We start from the raw sequence: 18,146 nt of genomic DNA, 5'->3' as shown, positions 1-18,146 counted from the left end.
CAACCTTCAGGTACAGTACAGCACAGTAATGCAGCTATGCTTGATTTGCCAGAAAACATTTTCTCTATCCCCGTTGTCTGTCCCCATTCAATTCTGTTTATTTTCACTCTTTAACATGTGTGGGCGTTTGTTGTGGACAGTAGGCGTTGGCTGTCTGATTCTAAAAGTTAAAACACTTTTCGGATGTGAAACCCCCAGTCCAACAATCAGAAAGCTGTTTGATGATCTGGCCAGCACGTGTCTGAAGCAGAAAGCCTTCAGTCATGCAGAACCTCGGTCACTCGCTCTGAGCTTGTTATCTCAAGATGTTTAGTCTATGTCTGCCTCTTGATTTCACACCCCTGGTCCCTCTCTCCTCTTTCTGTCTTTATTCTACTTCCTAATGTGTCTCCCACACTCGAGACGCCCTGACCTCCTCTTTAACAGACGTTAATGGTGTGAGTTTCATCACTTCAACCGTTCTTAAGTGTGGTAAGTATTTCTAATGACTTCCAGCAGCACACTCTTCCATATGGCTGCATGCCCATGTCAGACTCATACAGTCACATGATCTCATATATTCACATTGCATTGTTGTGATACTTCAGTGTCCTACCAAAAGGCTTTAGGTCATGATCACACATGGTGAGCTATTAGCCGGTTAACATGAGGCAACAAGGGGCATAAACACACTTAATAAAAGCATGGATGCCGTCCTTGTTCTATATTTTTTTCTTACTGTCAACGAATTCCATAAAAAGACCAAAACTAACAATGTGTTACTCAGACTTTCCAACCCTGTCTGTGGCACTCAGCCCCAAGTCAGACTGAAGAAGTAAATGTTTAAAATTGTTTCATTTTTAGCAAAAGGCTACATAACTTCCTAAATCAGCTGGGCACTGTAGTCTTTAGCAAACATCACTCACACAGGATTAAACAGAGAATTTGTTGGGGACTATTTTCAGCCGTAGACTCATAAACAATTTGTGCGCTTTTAAGCTTTTACGTCAACACAATCTTTGCTAGAAGGATCGATTCAATTCAATTCATCATTGATTTTGGTCTCTTTATAGGATGTGAGGCCATTTTGAATATGACATATATAATTAAAGGAGACATATTATGCTCATTTTCATGTTCATAGTTTTAATTTAGGTTACTACTAGAATAGGTTTAGGTTTACATTACATTTAATGCTCAAAAACATATCAGTTTTCTCATACTGTCCAGTGCTGCAGCGTATTCCCCCTCTGTTTTAGCTCCTGTCTCTTTAAGGTCCCTCCTCCCAAATACCCAGTCTGCTCTAATTGGTCAACCCACACAAGCCTGAGCCAGCACCTCGACAACAACAGAGCAGCTGTGCTACAGTAAATCAATTCTTACATGCCAAACTAGCCTCTAAGCAGAGAAAAGCATAATAGGTCCCCTTTAAGAAACTATAAAAACCTGTCAGTTTCTTCCAGCTCTGCTAATTGTTTTTGTAAATATTAGCACATTGTTGAGGGTTTGACAGGCTGAGGTCTGTAAAACTTGAAGCACTACAATTTGAGCTAGTTAGGAGGAAGAAATACACTTTCAGTACCCTAGTCACTGAAATTAGGGGGGCTCATACAGTATGTGATCATGACCTAATTTGGTATTAGATTGAAAACCAATAGCTGGTTAAAGACGTAAAAGAGAGAAAGACAGGGGTATTTAGAGCAGTAGTGACTGTACAGGACAGTCGGGGACTTACCCTGGCACCCTTCTCTGGGAAACATTGACATCCTCCGCTGCAGTCTCTTCCTCCACAGGGGCCGCTGTGTTTCTTCCCGCCCTGTCAGACAGAAAAACAGACGACATGAAGGTCAGAGATGGGCTATTGGAGGTTAGGGGAACAGATGTCACATACACAGGAAACAGCAACGCTTGCTGTCCACTTCATTTGCATAAACATAGCAGAGATGTGTGTCCATGTGTTGCTGCTTGCTTTCCGCTTCATGCATCAGATAGGACTCAGTGTGGGGTAAACTGTTGTGTCCTGTAGGTGTGTCCGACTGTGTTTGTGTACACTGCGGTTTGTGACCACTCTTGTTGTTTATGCATGCAGAGTGTGTACGATAGTTGCCATTTTGTCTGTGTTTGCTGGTCTGGATGTGCAGAAATGATGCTTTGGATGTGGCTCGAATGACTCATAATAGAGACATAACGGATAGCTGCGTGTCCATGAAAACCCCATTCATCACTTGGGCCAGTGACAGCGACAATTTGTCTTTGGATGTCTGCATACCAGCACAACCACCCACCATCACAAGCCGATCTGTGCTAGACATGACACAAGCACACAGAGCCAGTCAGGGGTCAGTGTAGAAATGACACAATCAAAGAGCAGCCACACAAACGGGGTTCCCCAACTCACAGGTCAGAGGTGTCGGGACCCTGAGCTAGCTGACATAGTTGGAGACATAATTGAGACAGAATGGACTTGGGTTTATGTGTTTCAAATTATAGGACTACAAAACTACAAGACTACAACTTTTGGAATGGGGGTTAGTAGATAATGAAAAGTTATCTTCCATCCATTAGCTGAATTTCTTTTTTGGGTGAACAAAATCAAATATCAATCATTAAAATCCAAGCTGAACTCTTTGCCTTTCGAATGTTGTGCCACGACCACATTTCTGACTCATCAGAAGCAACACTATTTGAAGTGTTGACAAAACTGTAGACACAACATAACATATCAAGCTCCACACCTTCACTCAAAATGTTGCGAAACAGATGCACATCATGATATTAGCTCCAGTTCATTGCTGGAATTAATGTTATCACTGATCCAGATGTTCTTTTTATAGATTTGTGGGTTAATCAGCGACTATTTGGACCCTCCAGCACTATTTCCATGTTTACTTGCATGAGTGGAAACAAAGCTTCTGCATAGTTTGCAATGTTGAACTTTTCACAACGGTGCCTGAGAGTGAATAATAATGAAACACAGGCACAAAGTGCAAATAGCGTTTGTTCAACTCCAAGTTTCCAAAGTTTCGGGAATTGCGTGAAAAGGTCCTTCAGTGGCCTTTTAATTAGCATGTATGAGTTAAACTGTGACTACAGACATGCAGAGTGGCTCCATGTAGCAGGTTATGACGTCTCTCTCTTGTGTCCACCAACGTCCTCCACCTACACAGCCATACCATAGCCTGCTTAGGCAGCGAATGCCTCACTGTCCTCCTCTCTCCCTTGTTAAAAAAAATCCAAATGGCCACTTTATGCCCACAGCGGCAACAAAACTGAAGATTAAAAATCTGAATAATTCTCCCTCCTCACTTTGACAGCGGATCTCAGCGGTCTCTCTCTCTCACAATGACCACATTGAGACCCTCATCAAACACAAAGACTTTCTTTTACTATAGAGACGGCGTCCTTTAATGATCCCCTATCTCCACAGCACAAAAGACCCTCTTCCCCTCTCTTGAGGAATGCACAAGGCGGCATTTCTTGGTTAACTCTCAGTGGATCTGAGGGCTTCCTTTCAAACCGCTGTTTGATATAGCTGAGACATGCAATGATGGGTTTAACTTAGCCAGCACGCCATGGTGGCACACTTACTCAGTCCACAAACACCATACTTACTTTAGATTGTGAACTGATGAGTCAAAAAAGGCATATCCAGACCATGACTCCTCTGCAGGTCGAATGCCTTTACAATATTTTCAGTTTCAGGAGGGGACACAAACAGGTCACATCAGCACAATAAGGATGGAACAGTCACGCCATGACCTTTCTCCACATCGAGGTGATGTCCAAAACACAGACAATAGACTGCGTCATCTCCGTAGGGACACACAAAGGAATGGAGGAATGGCTCCCATAAAGGCAATTACACATTCTGGAGCAATGCACCACCAATCCAACATCATAGTTTACAGGCTCAAAATAGCTGACGTCTGTTTCAGCAGAAGACAATAGGACTGTGCTACAGTATCCTGTTTTCTCCACCCGCTGTCACAATGACCCACGCTTCGTTAAAGTCACCTTTTCCATAGCTACTGTACAGCACACCTTGGAAACAAATTGGATTATAATATGTTGTTGCAGGAGAAAAATATGAAATTGATGAAGTTCCAAAATTTGTTGTCAAATAGTTCAACCACGTCCTATTTCCTGTCTTTATTAGGGTGCTATCACACTCATAGTTCGGTTCATTTGGTTCAGACCAAAGAAAATACATTGTTGTGTTTTAGTTCTGGCCCTGATCGTGTTCACACTGATATACAAACCAAAAGTGCTAACTCTGGGCAGTTTTGTCATCTTGAATCGTCAGAGCTACAACACATGGACCCACAAAGAGAAATCAAGAAACATCAACAACGTTGAAGCCTGATAATGCTCCATTTATTTGAATCAGGTGCGTTGGGGCAGGGGAACATCTAAAACATGCACGGCGGAGGGCCTTGTGAAAGTCTGGCGACTACATTACTCACAATGCAACGGTGCCTCTGACAATTTGATTGGATTCGAACCCTGGGCCACTGCCACTGTGTCCACTTGAGGACACAGTGTCTTCACATGGGGCACATGCTCTATCAACTGAGCTACTGGGGCACGGCAATCTTGGAAATGTTTTGCTTTTTCTTGGAATATTACTCCCCTCCCCTGGCTCAATAAGCCTTTTTGTTTTGTTTTTTTACCTACAGTGGCTCTAATACGCTGTCATAGATCTCAGTCTGCTAAAAGGTTGTATGGTGTGAAATAAAAGCAGACCCACAATGGGATTTTGTGATAGAAGATAAGCTAAACTACTATTTAATCCATCTGATGGTGGGATAATGAAATTTCTGCACAAGTTCTGGACCAAGTGAACAAAACTACCGCTGTAAAAGCCACTTTCTGGTGTGTCCAGACAAAATAAAACAGCTCAGTGAGGGATTTTTAACCATGTTCCATATTAGATGAAGGACCAGCAGAAGATCCAGTCGTAGTAAGACAAGAGGTACAGATGAATCCAGACCACCTCAACACCACAGCGTGGGGTCCTGCAGACTGTTACCATAAATCTGACATGTACTGGATGTAAAGCTACAGTGACAGAGAACTGGCCCTCAGTCTCAACACGCAAACCTGAACGCTGCACCAGACTCAACATTTCGTCTGAGAGCCACAGAGACACGCAGGGAGGCAGAAGGTACATCATAGGTGTCTGCTGGTGGATGTTCATTTCCGCCATAGACGCATAAATGAGCTGATGTCATCCTGCAGCGTCTCCCGTTTTTATATAAAGAACACATTAATAATATCTGTACAGTCCAGAGACGTACTAACAGTATAAAAGAGAACTTATTGTAATTCCTTTGTTATGAGAACTGTCAGACAACAGTGTATATGATATGAAACAATGTCCATGAACCAGGTCAGCTCCTCAGATCCGGTTTGCTGTGATTCGTCTGTGGCTTGTTGTTTACAGTACGCCTCTCCACTGTTGATCATCCTTTATGTCCTGTGAACTACCTTCAGTCATCTGAGGGATCCTCTGTGGTCATCTGCTCCACTTCAAAACTGCAAAAACCGCCCCCTCCTCTCCATATACTGTATAAATTAACCTGTGCATATGTGTACACCACTCAGACCACACATGCAGGGAGAAACAAAACGCTTTCCAGAGAGGACAGGTTAGAAAAACAGGCTCAGTCTGTCCAAGAAGCAACATGCTGCTTTCCCCTCAGGGCCAGTGTGTTGACTCTTGAACCAAAACAAATCCTTCTCTTGCCAAGTTCCTCAGTTTTGAAGTGGTTGAATATGAGTGTATCCATCACTATAAGCAGAGCTACAAGGTGAGAAACAATGAAGATTTTTTTCATCAGGAGGAAATAAACCATTTCCCTTAAAGAAGGAGAGGAACACACTTGTTTGTTATCTTGGAGTTCAGGGAGTTCCTACAGTGCCCTATGCCCACACCCTGTGTATGTGCAGTGGCATCTATTGTATACACAAGCTACTAAAGCACAATATATTTATATGCTCCATCTACCTGTCTTTGACTGTGCTTCCTTTTATAACTAACTGATGTGCTGTGTGGAGATAACCTTTAGTTTGACTTCTTAGAAGTGGTCAGATTAATGCCTTTCCTAATGAGGAATGTTGTTTTTGTTGCCTCCCTGTTCTTTATGGCTGCACTGGTGCCTCGCTCCGAATGTGCACCGACTCCTTTATTGTACTGTACAGTAATGAAATATAACCAGCTGGGTCAACAGAACGCTCTCTCACGCTCACTCTTTCTCTATTTTTATTAATGCTGTTAGAAAAAAAAAAAACAATGTAGACTTTACGTTGCTCTGGTGACTTCTGGTTATTCAATATATTTTTCTTCTAGAACAGAATAATTTATTGGATACTGTCGCTTTAATATGCTGATATTATGCAGTAACACTCGGTGAGGTGACAATAATGAGACACTAATGGACACGTTTTCTCTGCAGAGTTCATTATTTTCTGTGTCAGGAAGTTTGTAAGTGTATATGAGGGCCTCTTTCTAAAGCCCCGATAACCAGTAAAGTACTATATCGCCTGACTATGTTGTGGTACGACTTATAACAATAATGTTCCTTAGCATGTTGGCTGAATTACAGCAAGCAACTTGGGTCAGTATTACAGAGGAAACATTACAGGAAATTGAATTGGTACCAGTCAAAAGTTAAATCACTATTCAAAATCAGTATAAATGCAGTTTAATCAATTGTATCTACATTAGTGAATGATTCAACAGTGTTGGAAACAGACTTAAACTGCTTTCTTGCTGAGAGTTAGACGAGAAGCTTATTATAACTCTCATATTAGCAGCTAGTTAGCTTAGTTTAGCATAAAGAATGGAAACAGGGGGGAACAGCTAGCTTAACTCTGACCAGAGGTAACAAAATCTACCTCTTCAGCTCACAAATAAACACTTTATATTGTATTTGTCTAATACATACAAGAAGTGAAGTGTACAGACATCAAGATGCGATTTTATGGAGGTTTACATGCTGGACTGTTTCTTGGCCTCCTCAATACTCCGCCTGTTGCCTGGCAACCTCAAGGTGACAACATGACTGCAGGAAGGACCTGCACTAACAGTGGTCATAGCTCCCAAGATGTCCCAAAGTATTCATCAGACCATAGCAACAATACTCATGATCAAACACTGTTTAACTGCATCTAATCTAATGTGGTCATGGAGACACCTGTTGGTACTTTCAGGTGTTTATATCTCAGTTTTTCTGTGGGCAGATTTTCGTCAACACAATAGCGTCACAACCGTGCAAGATGCAGTCTTACAGATGTGTAGCTGAGATCAGAATGAAGGCAAAGTTTAACGATGGATCTGGTCCAAAGCATGAACACTGAATAGCCATGTAATAATGCAGTAATGTCTACTGATTACTCACGGGTCATAACATCAACATGTTGACAGGCGCCGTGGCTGGTGTGGTGCCATAGTTTATATTCTATGACCAAATTATCTATTAGTCAGCGCTAGTCTGTTTTACTGCACCACCATCATCCAGCGTACTCGACCTGTTGGTTTGTGTAGATCGTCTGTGGTCAGCTGAGTCACTGTGGTCGTTGCCTATCTGTGTAGTGCGTACAGTAGGTTAACCACAGACATAACCACTTCCTAACACTTCCGGCTAATGTCTAAATGGGCCAAGATCAACACAGCATCTCAACCACGAGAACAGGATGATAACAAAACCAAAACAGAGGAAAAATGCAGACCAAACATACTGAGGGCAAATTATAAATACAGATGCAAAGGACGACTCATGGCTTTGGCCTTCAGCTACAGTAGAGTCGGCTAAACTCAAGCAGCCCAAAACATAATGGAAGGATTTATGGTCTCCAGAGCGATCAGGAGCCCACATAAAGATGACCACAATAATTAGACACATAATCACTACATGGTTGAACGAAAAGGGCAAATGCCACCTAGAGAGAGAAACAGATACATTTAATTTAAACTAATCTTTAAATAGGTCAGTGCAGATGAGTAAAACAACCATACATGGAATCCAGGAAAATGCATCACGAAGCCTCTTCCCTATAAAATGAAGTAGCATAAAACACACGTGCACAGAGGAGTCCATGATGTTGACATACAGCTGCACATTCCACATCTCTCCCGCTAAATTACACACTTAAAAATCCTATGATCCTGACAGATTATCAACTGACTGAAAAACATAATTCAGAAACATGCGTAATGAACCGACTGATGGATGACCTCGACTAAAAAGAGAATCAAACATTTCAAAGGAAGTCACTGTTTTCCTCATGAAACCATAATGGTTATTTACAGATCGTAACAAATGTTCTGTACTCTTTTTTTACTGACAATGAAAGGATAAGATTTCTCATCTGCTGTTGTTCAAACATCCAGGCGTTAACAGATCAACCGTGGTGCCACAGACGTATCTCCTGAAAGCTGTCACGCTGTCCCTCAAGTGATGGAAATGCCTCTTTGAGATGGTTTCTCAGTTTTCACACATGAAACGACACAGTGAAGCGTAAACAGTGTTTGTGAGGGACCCCCCCTGTGTGTGAGGTATCAGATGAACACAGATCACAGACTATCGCAGGTCAGGATGAGTGTGTGATCTGAGATTGGTGGTGACACTGTTTGAACCCTTCACTAACTCACACTACGGGGAGGACAACGCGGATGAAGCCGAGCGGAAAGATGTAAAATATGGCTTTTGTGATTACGGTTATTAAGACTCTTACGGCCGCTAGAGTCAAAAGAAACCAAATCCCACTACAAGGACCGCTGTGACCATAAGTGGTTGATCTGTTGGCTGCGGTTGTTGCTCATCTTTAATGAAGGATCTGACCTGCGGCCTTTCCACTTTGACCCTGGTCAAGAGGAATGTCAGATCCAACTATTGAAATTTACGGCTGTCAAATCCCTCCTATAACCGCTTGTCGAACCCCATCACCACCTGAGATGAAGACACACTTGGCCTTTCTTCCGGCCTTTGGAGGAATAGGGACAGGAAATCCAGTGCAATCCAATTTGAGGTTTCCAGAGTGCTACAACTGTGAAATATGTTTGCCACAATCTTTAAATTAAACTGGCTAAAAGGGAATGTTTTAGTGAATGATGGTGATGTTTCTTTCAGACAGCCGCCATCTTGCCAACGCTAATCTCACCTTTTCTTGCAAGTCTTTCAGGGTTAGGTGGAGGAATGTTGCAATATTCATTTTAAAAGCTACCCAGACATTATTTTCTTTCAATGAATGTTTCCAACCAAAACACATTGGAGTTGCTGGTGTGTCACTTTGCATCTTAGCAACTTAAAACACAGCTGCATATTGAGCTGAACTTAATGCATCTGTCAGAAAGAGCTTATGGTCAGCTGGACGGCAGATAAAGTCCACCCTATCCACTAAATTCAGAGGTATGGTCATTATTCTGAGAAAATGGTAATCTAGGAGATAATAGCCATCCATTAAAGCTGACTATATGACTAACTCCTGGGAGAGGAATCAAGACATATCACTAGAACAATATACCAGTTGTGTTTTATCATTTATATTGCAGTTTAAACTCCAGCCTCTGAGGACAATGTGGTTTAGGAGATGTCATTATTTAGTTTGAGACATCACAGGTTTAAACACGCCTTCAATCTTAAACCACAGAAATGCTAATGACAAAGAAACTAAATCATCAAGACACAACAGACATGCTGAAGGCATTTCCCTCCTCATAAAATAATTGCAAAAGCATTTGAATATTTTAAAATCTGAATTTTTCACACACATCTTAACTGTTTTCTTTCTTTCCCACCTTCTTCTGGTGTGTTGCTATAATTTTTGTGGATCAGTAGAAGGGCTTGAAACCGAAAACCAAACTATAAATAAAAAGTAAATAAACAATTGGGGACATGCTCATAGAAACATTGCTCCATGACGCCACTTGTGATTTGAACCATTACAACTTTACATTATAAGCACAGAACTGATGAAATATGATGTAATGAATTATCTATAATGGGTACTTTGTGACATTTTGTATGTGTGAGTGTATTTTATTTTTAAATTTCTTCTGATTGTGTGTGTTTAGACACTGTAGGTGGACCATCTGTTGCTGTTATCATGTGCCAAGGTAACAGCCGCCCCTCCTCACACTAATGATGAGGACGTCGACGAGGAAGGTCAAAGTCGTGGAATTTGAAACATCTGGTCACTTTCAACAAGAAGCTCTGAGAATGGTTACAGTGTGTGATTGAAGAATTCAGCATGATATGTATTGATGTATCTCTGCACTATATCTCTGTGTGATACTCCCTTTGCCAGCTGGGAACCATCTCTGTGAAGGATTCCCTGTAGGCATGCAAGTTAACATCTGAATCAGGGGGTACCCACTGAAATATCTCAGCAACTACTGGATGGAATACCATGGAATTTTGTACAGACATTCATGATCCCCTGAGGATTTATTGTCATAACTTTGCTTATTTTATTTGTCCAGTGGTTCGGTTTAGGACCAAATAAATATGACCTGTGAAAATATGGACATTCCCATCAACCTCAGCTGTAGGCTACGTTGTGTTTAGTGCTAATTAGCAAATGTTAGCATACTAACACACTCAACTAAGATCATGAACATGTTATTACATTATATGTTAAAAATATGTCAAAGGAAATGAGAAAAGTGTTTTTTCTTCAATGTAACATTCAATGTGTTAGTACAAATGTCTTCTTGTTTTCATTCAACCTGCTTTTCAAGACAAAAAAAGGTATTTCCTCCATTTTCCCTATGAAACAACAGACCGAAATTCAACAGACAAATCAACCCAACAGCAACAGGACTAACTGCTACTGCTAGTTTTGGGTGAACAACAGGTAAATTAGGTCTCCAGCATAACATTAGTATTGCTGTTATGGCCTGGGAAAGCAACAAACATGCATTTCAGTTGAATGAGTTGTGTACATATTGAAATATTATCATGAAAAAAGAAAATTAAATTATATGTAAGCTATGTGAAGCAGGGCTTTATGGTAAAATAACATTGTGACTGGTTCTGTCTAAAGTCCAATCACTTTCTTCACTGTAGATCATTACAGTTCCAAGTCTTTGCCATGCCGTGCACATACACAGCAGTTTGGACTTATCTGGTTCCCAGTAAGGCCAGCCCTGATGCTGTAGTTTGAGCCCTTTCCACTGTGAACGGTCTTAAACAATATCTGACTGATGTCACTACACTGTTTGCAGCCCCCCTGTAGCCTCGGTGAATCCAGGACAACATGAGGAGGAATTCGTCTGAGGACATTCTTGTTTCGCTGAATAAAAAGAGGAAAGAAGCATGTCCAAATGACCCCTGTGACTGAGAGTGGGAAGGTACAAACATAAAACCGCAAATGTCTGTGTGTGTATGTGTGTAATTGTCTGTGTGTGTGTGTGTGTGTGTGCATGTGTGTGTGTGTGCACGTGTGTGAGTGTATACACAAAAGTCAGCGACCAAATTATGCTGGTCATTGTTGCTGTCTGCAGCTGTGTGATTCACATGTGGGCTGTAAGAAATGTTTCCTTCACAATAAAGTCAGGGAAACTGTGAATTGAATACATGGAAATACTCCATCGCTATTGTACTTTTCAGTTCACTTATTAATTCATTTAAGTTTCCTCTTGTATTTTGTCTTTTCATCGCAGTACTAACATACAAACTGAAAAAACTGGATTAAAAAGTAGGTCAGCATGTCAAAAGGGAGTTTATTCATTCTATGCAGCTTTAGCTTCCGGCTATAGTCTGACATAGAATTGAATCAAATAATCAGATTACTAATGTAAAACAAACACACTCACCAAACACACACACACATATACATACAGACGGCGGAAGAGCAAACATCAAACATGTTTGTGTTGGCATCGTTTTCTTTACTGAGGCATGTCTTGATGTAGCAGCAGATGTCCCACAGGCCTCCGTTGTAGAGATAAGGGGAAATTCTTCTGTTGACCTTAATGGAGGTCACAGATTTCTTACTTGATATACAGTACAGTTTTTCTGCACCATTGCTTCTTCACAGCTAATTCTGCTTCCTGTCGCGCCGCCATCTCCTTCCTGATGGCAGTCTCTGTGTTCACTCACTCAAGAGCATTCACACAAATGGAAGAAAATAGGCCGATGGTGGATGACGAAAGACTTTCAAGTGTGAGCAACGGCCACAGAGTGAATGACAAAGTTAAATTGTGTAATATTTTTTATATGTCTGCTAAAAATTAGAGCGTGACCGATATATCGTTGTACCTGACGTATATGTGTCATATCAATGAACAGATTATATTGAACCGTTTCTTGAATGGATTTTGAAGATGACCAAGACCAGACTGTCCCTTTTCAGCTGTTGCCCCCAAACTTTTCAACTCTACACACACTACGTTTAGTCCAACCCTTTAGTACCTGTATCATATTGTTGTACTTGACAAATTCAGCCCTTTTCCATGAAGAGACTGCTCTTTTTATAGCACTGAATGGTTGTTGTAGGAGAGAGAGTAGGGAACGGGGGCTGCAGAGACAGAGGAACAGGGTCACTGATCCAAGAGCAGGACATGACTCTGTAGGAGAATATGAACTAGAGCAGAGGGACCTGAAATAAGCAGGGCAAACTCCCACTGTGCACCTCTGGCTCAGCTCCAGTGTAAACACGGCTCTGGTTTCTGCCCCAGGCCTGACACAGCTGGACCTGCCCTCTCCTTAACTGGCCTCAGGTCAAACAGAGTCTCAACTCTATTTCCTAGCGGGCCACACTGCTAATCAATGCTTCCTGGCACAGTCTGAGCTGAATGGAGCTGGGATTAGAACAATTTCTGTTCTTAGTTGCGAACAATCCAACCTGTCAGACCTTGTTATGTTGACAGACCTGCTGTTCACCCCTCTAATCAGATGATCAATGACATCCAGATGGGAGGATCCATTCAGTAACAACCTGGACACCTGAGAGGCCTGAGAACACTATGTATGTTGTTTTAGTTCTGCTTATGAGAAGATAATCTCCTCACACAATCCAAATATCAGCAAAGAAGCTTTTACGGGTTAAATATGAAATCTATAGTCAGGTTTGATTACTTATTTATGTAGTGGACTTAGGATGATTAGGTAGTTGAAGTGAGTTGAGTCCAGAGAAGGAGGATATGGTGTGACCTCTCTGTGACAATGCCAACATGGAGGTATAATGTTTGCCATGTTCACCACCACTGTTATTTGCTAATTAGCACTAAAGCTGAGTATAATGTCAGTAGTTTTGCAGGTATCTAAACCAAAGTATTGAACACATAAAATTCTAGTGTCGCTAGATGAATAGTTAAGTGATCATAAAAGTTATTACGATTCATCTTAAAGGTGTTACGAATGAACCAAATTTCATGGCAGCCCATCCAATAGCTTCAAAGCGTTTCACTTTAACCAACAAATGGCATCCCCATAGTAACGCTAGATGAGAAGTCTGAGGATCACCAAAGTCATCGGGATTCATCCTCTGAGCAACATTAATATCTGTACCAAATGTTTTGGCGATCCAGACGGTAGTTTCAGAGCTATTACTGTCTGGACCAAAGTGAAGGCGGGCGAGTAGGCTGACTTTTTTCCAATTCTCCTCTAAAAAAAGACAAAAAAGACAGACAGGGGAGGAGATAGAGACGGAGAGAGAGAAGGAGAAATTGGACAAGGTCGTGTTATCACAAAGAGTGCGTTTAACTTTGTTAACATTCTTCCCATGACAAGAAATAATTCAGTCGAATCAATTAGACCACAGCTGGGATGGAAATGAATGGTCTATGTCTCCAATCCAGAGTAAAAAATGTGTAAAGCATGACAGTGAGATCATGTCCCTGATCCTATTTGATGAGATATCACAGATTTTATGGCGGACCTACATACAGCAGGATGTGACCAGTTCCAGTCTACACATCTGTGCACCACCAAATAAGAACAATTAAATCAAATTCCAATAAATGACTCCATAAAGTCCATCACTACGCGGGCACCTGTTGAACAGCACATAATCTAACAAGCCCGGAGTGATCTTGTGAGAAAGAGGGACGTGTGGTCTTTGTGTAAACACAGCTGAAACAATCCTTCCATCTGAGCTCACTGAGAAAACGCACCTCTACTGAGGAGAGACAGGCGACCAGAGACGCACGTGTAGAAGGAGGACACGAGGGAGGGAGGGAGACGAGCGGAGAGACGAAAAGCAAGAGAGAGGGAGGACAGACCGTCTGCCAAGTGTCCCTTTCACAGATAGATGGAGAGAGAGCGAGGGGACAGAAGACAGGGGAGATAGAGACCAGGGGCAAGAATGAGGCTATAAAAGGAAGTGAGGGCCGGAGCTGCAGAGACACTGAAGCCTGGGAGGACCGAGGCTTTGGAATTCATTCAGTGCAGCCTGATGGGACCCCTGTGTCCCGCCATTAATCACTGTGAGATGGAGTGAGGGCAAAGGACAGGGGCGGAAATATATATACGGTACACAGGGATTTTCCAGAGATGACGTCCACAATGAATTTACTTCCGAACTTCATTCCAAGTCAAATAAAAGTCTGTTTAAACTGCTGGAGTTTACGATGGTAAATTACGTTACACAGAGCACTGATTTTACTGTTAAGAGGAGACTACAGAGAGGTGAAGAAGATGTTGAGAAAACTAAATCAAACAAACCTGCATATAGAAATGATTTAATTCAATAAGTGGCGATGGCATCTCGTACATACTGTTTGCGTCCAGGATGGCAGACCATAAGGAGGTACTTCCTATGGGAGAGCACTTGAAACAAGTAAATAGGTAGAAATACCGTAGGTGTGGATATAATCCGTCATCTATCATATGTATATGTAATACAAACAGCACTCAGCTTGTAATGCTTGTAAAGTGCCATGATTTCTCTATCCAGAAATCATGACCAGCTCACTAAAGATAATCCCCGGACCATGTTGAGAGCAATCTCATTTCAAGGACTATTTAGGGCGCAGCGCAGAAGCAAACGTGTCTTCTATCTCGTGGTCAAGAGCCTCGCGCTCGTGACAGTGCAGGATGTTAATACTAATGCCGTCCTCCTCAGCTGAGCTGTAACGTTAGCTCGCTTAGTTAGCTTACTTAGTTAGCCTCTCGTCCATAAGTCTAGGCACGTTTCCTTCTTCGCAGTGACACACAAAGAAAATAGTCCCTACGTGAAACCGCTCATAACAAGGTCTGTGTATTATCTTTAGTTATTGGGTCATAATTTCTGGAAAGATGTTGAGTTTTTCAAATGCATTTTTTTAAAGAGTCGAGTGCCGCCTAGTTGCAATATTTTGGCTTTCTGCGATATATATTTCAATATGAAAAACTCATCAGATACCTTTAATAGCTCTATCTAGAAATAATAAATACATCTTGAATTATTCGAGTGATTTTGCAGTAGGCTTGGGAGATATCCAGAATTTAATAGCATGCCCAAAAATTGCGACGGACGATATTATAGGACTCACCAAGCGAATGGCACTGGATGATACTAAAGTGAGACTGTAAATTTGTGGTTTTGCCCTGTTTAGTTTACAACTGCTTACGGCAAAGACAACGTGTGGCCTCATTCAAATATCTTTGCTCACCATTTTGTCTCACTTCAACCCACAACCCGAAATATTGCCAAATTTACGAGCTGGCATTCTTCTTAGAAACTAGATCCTCCAGGTGTGTATGTTAAAGTGCTGCATGCATACCACTACATCAGGCCAATTAACCCATGGTAACGTCCCAAATATCCATCCGCGTTGCCTCCGCTGCCACGACAGCTCCCTGTGCATTTTCTTTTCAAAATAAAAGCCTGAAGATGCCATAACAGCTGTTTGATATTGTGAAAAATTAATTGCAAATGCATATGACAGGATTTTAGATAATATCTATTATCAGCCCAAGCCTATTTTGTAGGTGAGTTTATTTTATCAAACAACCCAAGTAGGTCCTGTTTGTTAGATAAATCGATCAAGAAGGATCAATGAATGTTGTTACTTAAAAGCAACAAACGCCCACGCATCCAAGAACCCTATCGGACTAAACTATCTAATATCAGACATGGAAAATGAAAACCATGTGAGTTTTTGTATCAAGCAGCGAAAAGTTGCTGCAGGATGTGTTTGAGTGTGTGTGTATGTGTGTGTGTGTGTGTGTGTGTGTGTGTGTGTGCACCCATACAGTATGTATTGTACCAGGGCAGTGTGCTGTGTGACTGCTGGCTGTCACACATGACTGGGGTTGAAAATGAAGCATGAACAGTGATTATCCTCAATCAAACCGTTGGTATTCCTACATCGCTCCCTTGGATATTGAACTTTTGCTTTTGCATATTTTCACATCATTATGGCGTATAAATAATAAAACAGTAATATGTTTAAAGGTTGTGGTGCCAAACAAAAGGACTGATGAAGACAGACTGTCTGAAACGCTCTGTTTTAGCTCCTGTCTCTATAAGGCCCTGCCTGTGGATTTAGTGCATGTAGAGTTTATTCCATAGACTGTATATAAACAAAGATGTCTGGACTAAGACCAGATTCAATACAGAAGTTCATAACTTTTAGATTTAGCAGATTCATTAATTTGATGAAACAAACGAGTCTACCATCACGCCCTCACACATCGCATTTGGATCTCCTTCTCTCTTTCTCATGTCCCTTTATGTACAATATGACCCAGACCGAGTTTACATTGCTAACATACAACTGAGCAAGCACTCTGCGGAGCAGTCGAACTATGTGGGGTCCAGTAGGGCTGTAAAGAAACTCTGACACATTTAACTCCACCCTGCTTCCTTTTTCCTGTTTAGAGAGCTTCTCTGGATAATCTTATTTTCTCTTCACACAATTCTGCAGTCAGGATGTTTCCCATAAAACCCGACTTCACTAAACCCACAGATAAACACAGCCCACACTCGCTGCACGCGCGAGAAAGAAAATTAGACATCCTGCCGACGAGGGAGAGCAAATTGACCCACTAATTTGAGACATGTTTCAGTGGCCTACAAGAGACTCCAAACAAATCCCATGCAGATTTTGTGACCTTTTAATCCTCTCTCACAGTACTCTGCTTCCTTTCAACACAGTTGTGCATTGCTTGTTTAAGGAGGCAGTTTGTGCACCAATGGGGGCGAACAGCCAAGCTCACCAGGCCTTTCCTCGCCATCACAATGCCGAACCACGGAGACTAATCAAATAATCACCACCGCAAAGTCACGCTTCATATAAAAAACACTCTTCCTGGGTTAACAATGCTTAGGCAAACAAGAGACACACATACTGTACATCCATTCACATGTGAGCACGCACGCACACACATGCCACACCATCTGCACAAACGTTATGCAGTGCGAATGCAGAAAGGTCAGAAAGGTCTGTCTCTGAGGTGAGGGCAACACCTCAGTGGAAAATGCATGTCACCTCTGCTTCTCTCACCACGCACGCACACACACACACACACACACACACACACAGACACACACACATTCATGCATGCACACACCAGTGACAGGGAAGCACCACACATGGGCTTCTCATCCGAGGCTGGGGCTTCCTGCAGCACCGCACAATGGGCTCTTCCCCCGATTGTTACAGCCAGGCCCTCTCTATATCCCAGCCACTATTTTGGCAGGGGATGTGCTGGCCATTTTTCTCTCCTTATCACAGGCAGACATCTTCCCCTCGCCCCGGACACACGCCTTCCTCCCCCATAAAACAGTCACATCTGAGAGGTCGCTCACGTGTCTGCTTTCCATCAGGTGACCCCATCGTGCCTCCCTCATTCACATTCAGCAGCATGCTTTCAAACTTTCCCAGGTGAACTACACGGCTGATGTCGACGGCATTTTCCAACATTTGCATCTTTTTCCAATTCTCTTCTGGATATTCACAACATGCCCAGTGTGATTTAGTTTGACCGCGTGGTTGCAAAGTGATCCGTGCCAGAAAAGCACATGCAGAAACAACATTTATCACAATCATCCACTTAGCTGGAAGGAGGGTAATTGCGAAAGCAGATGTTGCAGCGGGGCGTCCAGGTACTGTAGGAATCTGAAGCCAAAAACCTCTCTTCCAAATTCCCACAACTCACACATCCTCATCCAGCATCATCCCCTCATTCCAACGTGCTCACACACATCTTGAAATATATTCTCAAACACACGAGACC

At 42.1% G+C, this 18,146-nt stretch overlaps 1 protein-coding gene across 2 annotated transcripts in view; it reads right to left on the bottom strand.

Moving 5' to 3' along the window:
* Positions 1-18,146, bottom strand: part of col4a2 (collagen, type IV, alpha 2) — a 62,718-nt gene that overhangs the window by 38,643 nt on the left and 5,929 nt on the right. For both annotated transcript variants that reach the window (XM_084361914.1, XM_084361915.1), the window contains exon 4: positions 1,715-1,795. In XM_084361914.1, the coding sequence (XP_084218040.1) occupies positions 1,715-1,795 (81 nt within the window). The remainder of the gene's footprint in view (positions 1-1,714; positions 1,796-18,146) is intronic.

This window comes from Pagrus pagrus (genome assembly GCF_965226575.1).
Source record: "Pagrus pagrus genome assembly, chromosome: 9".
NCBI classification, from domain to species: Eukaryota; Metazoa; Chordata; class Actinopteri; order Spariformes; family Sparidae; genus Pagrus; species Pagrus pagrus.
Note: the sequence above shows the minus strand (reverse complement) of the source record. Positions and strands in the feature narration are given on the sequence as shown.